Source organism: Pistacia vera, unplaced genomic scaffold (assembly GCF_008641045.1).
Source record: "Pistacia vera cultivar Batoury unplaced genomic scaffold, PisVer_v2 Contig206, whole genome shotgun sequence".
Lineage (NCBI taxonomy): Eukaryota > Viridiplantae > Streptophyta > Magnoliopsida > Sapindales > Anacardiaceae > Pistacia > Pistacia vera.
Genome location: NW_022196009.1, coordinates 79,938 through 82,688, shown reverse-complemented (window position 1 = coordinate 82,688; position 2,751 = coordinate 79,938). Strand labels below are relative to the sequence as shown.

The 2,751-nt window shown below is 38.0% G+C and overlaps 1 protein-coding gene across 2 annotated transcripts; it reads right to left on the bottom strand.

Annotated features, from left to right (window-relative positions):
* Positions 1-656: 656 nt before the first annotated feature.
* LOC116129040 (AT-hook motif nuclear-localized protein 19-like) lies at positions 657-2,254 on the bottom strand. 2 transcript variants are annotated; one of them, XM_031414785.1, is made up of 2 exons: positions 1,919-2,254; positions 657-1,682 (listed from the first exon to the last, which is right to left on the bottom strand). In XM_031414785.1, exon 2 carries the CDS (start codon positions 1,678-1,680, stop codon positions 820-822), a length of 861 nt encoding a protein of 286 aa, XP_031270645.1. In that variant the 5' UTR covers positions 1,681-1,682; positions 1,919-2,254; the 3' UTR covers positions 657-819. The 2 variants fall into 2 exon arrangements, with proteins under 2 accessions (XP_031270645.1, XP_031270646.1); XM_031414786.1 differs by having other exon boundaries at positions 2,056-2,254.
* Between the last annotated feature and the right edge of the window lie 497 nt (positions 2,255-2,751).

The window sequence follows — 2,751 nt, the reverse complement described above, 5'->3', positions numbered from 1 at the left end:
CATCAGTACATGTTATTTATATATGGAAAGAAATGTTTTTAATAGCATGAATGTGATATTTAATTTTTATTTTTCGCAAATCTCGATGGCACGAGGAGTTTTATTTAATATATACCTAGTTTGGCAACGGGCCAATAGGGGGCCAAAACATTAATTTTTAAGTAAAAATGAGAGTGAGTAACTGACTATAATTAAAAACATTATTCTCTGAAATATGGAAACAAATTAATTACAAGAAATCAAGTCAAGGCAAGTACAATAAAAGATGATAAACTTAAACCAGCAGAAGAATAGAGTTCTCTTTTTTTGTATATTTCATGTTGCAAAGCCTTGAAATGAATATAGTACGTAGTATGGTTTTCAATTCAATTTATTTCTCTGGAATCAGTAAAAAAAAAGATCAAGAAATCAGCATGAGAAGATCCAATTTTCCCATTAGTTTCTTTTACTCATGACATAAGGCCAATCCCACAAAACTCAATATGTTTTATGTAGAAGATCAAGGCAGCACTCAACTTAATTAATACAACTAAACATGTATATAAAAACCTAGATCGAAGAATTTATTAAAGATTGTTTTGAGCAATTTAATATTCCTAAATTTAAACACCCTTTCATTCTAGTCTTATAGAAGAAAAAGAAGAAGAAGAAGCAAGTAATTAAACACAAGAACAGCAGAGAAATTAATATACAAAAACATAGAGTTGAAATTACATTAATTTATTCATCTGTGAATTACTTACTTAATTTTGTCTCTCCATACATGGCAACACAAGCTAGCTAGCTAAAACTCTTAAAAACTTTAATTTTTTCATCTAATTATGCAAAAGGTGGCCGCCCATGAGCCCAACCATAAGCTTCATGGCTCAGCTGCCCTCCATTAGGCACCAAGTTTGGAGGCAAATTATTATAAACCGGCAATCCTGAAGGATCACCCAAGCCGCCACTGCCACCGCTACCGTTCCCGCCACCTCCACCTCCACCTAGTGGCCCCTGCGACCCGCCACCGCCTCCTTCTTCCTCCTCCTCGAGTGGCAGCCTCTCATACGTAGCATTCGAGAACGTCGCTGCGATCACCATCACAGGGCCTGCCGCCACCAGTGACCCGACCACACTGCCTCCCACGACCTGCCCCTGCCCGCCGGCTAAGTAAATAGTCAGCCCAGTTGACCCGGGAGGCGCTGGACCGGGTAAAAATGCTCCGGTTAGGGATAGTATCTCAAACCTACCGTGAATTGCCATGACTGCACCGGGGTCGGATGGCTGGCGGAGGGTGACATTGGTGACGGTGCCGCTTCCACTGAGTACACACACGCCTCTTTGTCTCCTTCTAGCGAAATTAGCTAGGGTTTCAGCAACATCAGAGCCGTTCGCTATTTCCATGACGTGACTTTTAAGTGCATTAGGACTATCTCTCGTGACGAATATGGGAGGTTTGGGTTTGTTCTTGGAGCCCGGTGGACGACCTCTAGGGCGGCGCGTGGAGATTTCGATAGCTCCCTCTTTAGGCTCATCACTGTTCTCTCTTTCATCTTCATCGTCGCCGCCTCCACTTCCACTTTCTCCATTATTGTTGGCCATAGAGATACCCAGATCTGGTTTTTTCATGGGAGATGACGAAGTAGCTGAAGTGTCCATTCCAGGTAGACCCACTTGCCCGGTCCACCACCGGTTCGCCATGACTGTGAAACAACCAGAAGCACCAACAAAAAGAAGAAGAAAAAGATGAGGACGATGATGTTAAATTCTTAGGTTTAGATCTCGTTTGAGCTCAAGATGAACATAAAATTCTCCATATATATAAACATGAACTCTAAACTTAAAAAGTACTTGCGGTGGATATGTATAAACCTAATAAAGAAGCATTCAAGAAAGAAGTTAAACTGAAAAAGAGAAAAGCTGGAAGAGAACAACACACTTTAGAAAAGTTTGAACAGAGAGAACAAAGCGTAAAGAGAAGATCAGAAGAGTCAGAAAGAAAGAAAGAAAGAAAGAGGAAGATTTGAAGAAGAAAACAAGTAGTTAATTTAGAAGCTGGAGATCAGTATACAACACCGTCTCTCACTCTCTTCAAAATTTGATGAGGGTTTTCTGGGTAAAACTGCTCATTGAATTTTGATTAATAAATATTTATATAAATTTGTCAATGACTATTATAATATATAGAGAGAAGAGAAGAGATGAAGGTGGTGGTGGTGGTGCTTGGAAATTAGGGCTTTGTTGTGAGCGTGGGGTCTTGTGCGCGTGAGAAATTGGGGTGCACGTCGCTCTCTGGGCGTCCCGACATTAATATAACACCCGATGCTGAGGTATATGCAATGCTTTCGTATTTATTTTTTATTATATATAATACAACTGAGAAATACTATGCTACTTTCTTCTTCATCACTTAAACATTGTTAATTAATTAAACTAATTCAATTTTAATAACCTTGTTAATTACAACCAACACTGTAACGTTGATTACACCTCACTTCCATCATTACTATCATGTATTTCTGTATTTTTTTTTTTTTCAAATTTTGAATCATGTCCGTAACGGTTCATTATCATTAATAAACGTTAAACGTTTACAAGATAAAATTTTAGTCAAATTTCTTACGCGAAACTTTCTCGTTTCAAAATTTGTCTTTATTATTTACTAGTTCTCGATAAAAGATATTTGTAAATGAAATGTGATAGACTAATACTTCATGAGTTAATTTTCTATGTGATTGAGTTATTGCATATGTATTAAAGTAATGCTAGTTT

Bases quoted from the DNA above. Each gene is read 5' to 3' on its own strand.
- LOC116129040 (XM_031414785.1), bottom strand. From the start codon at position 1,680: ATGGCGAACCGGTGGTGGACCGGGCAAGTGGGTCTACCTGGAATGGAC.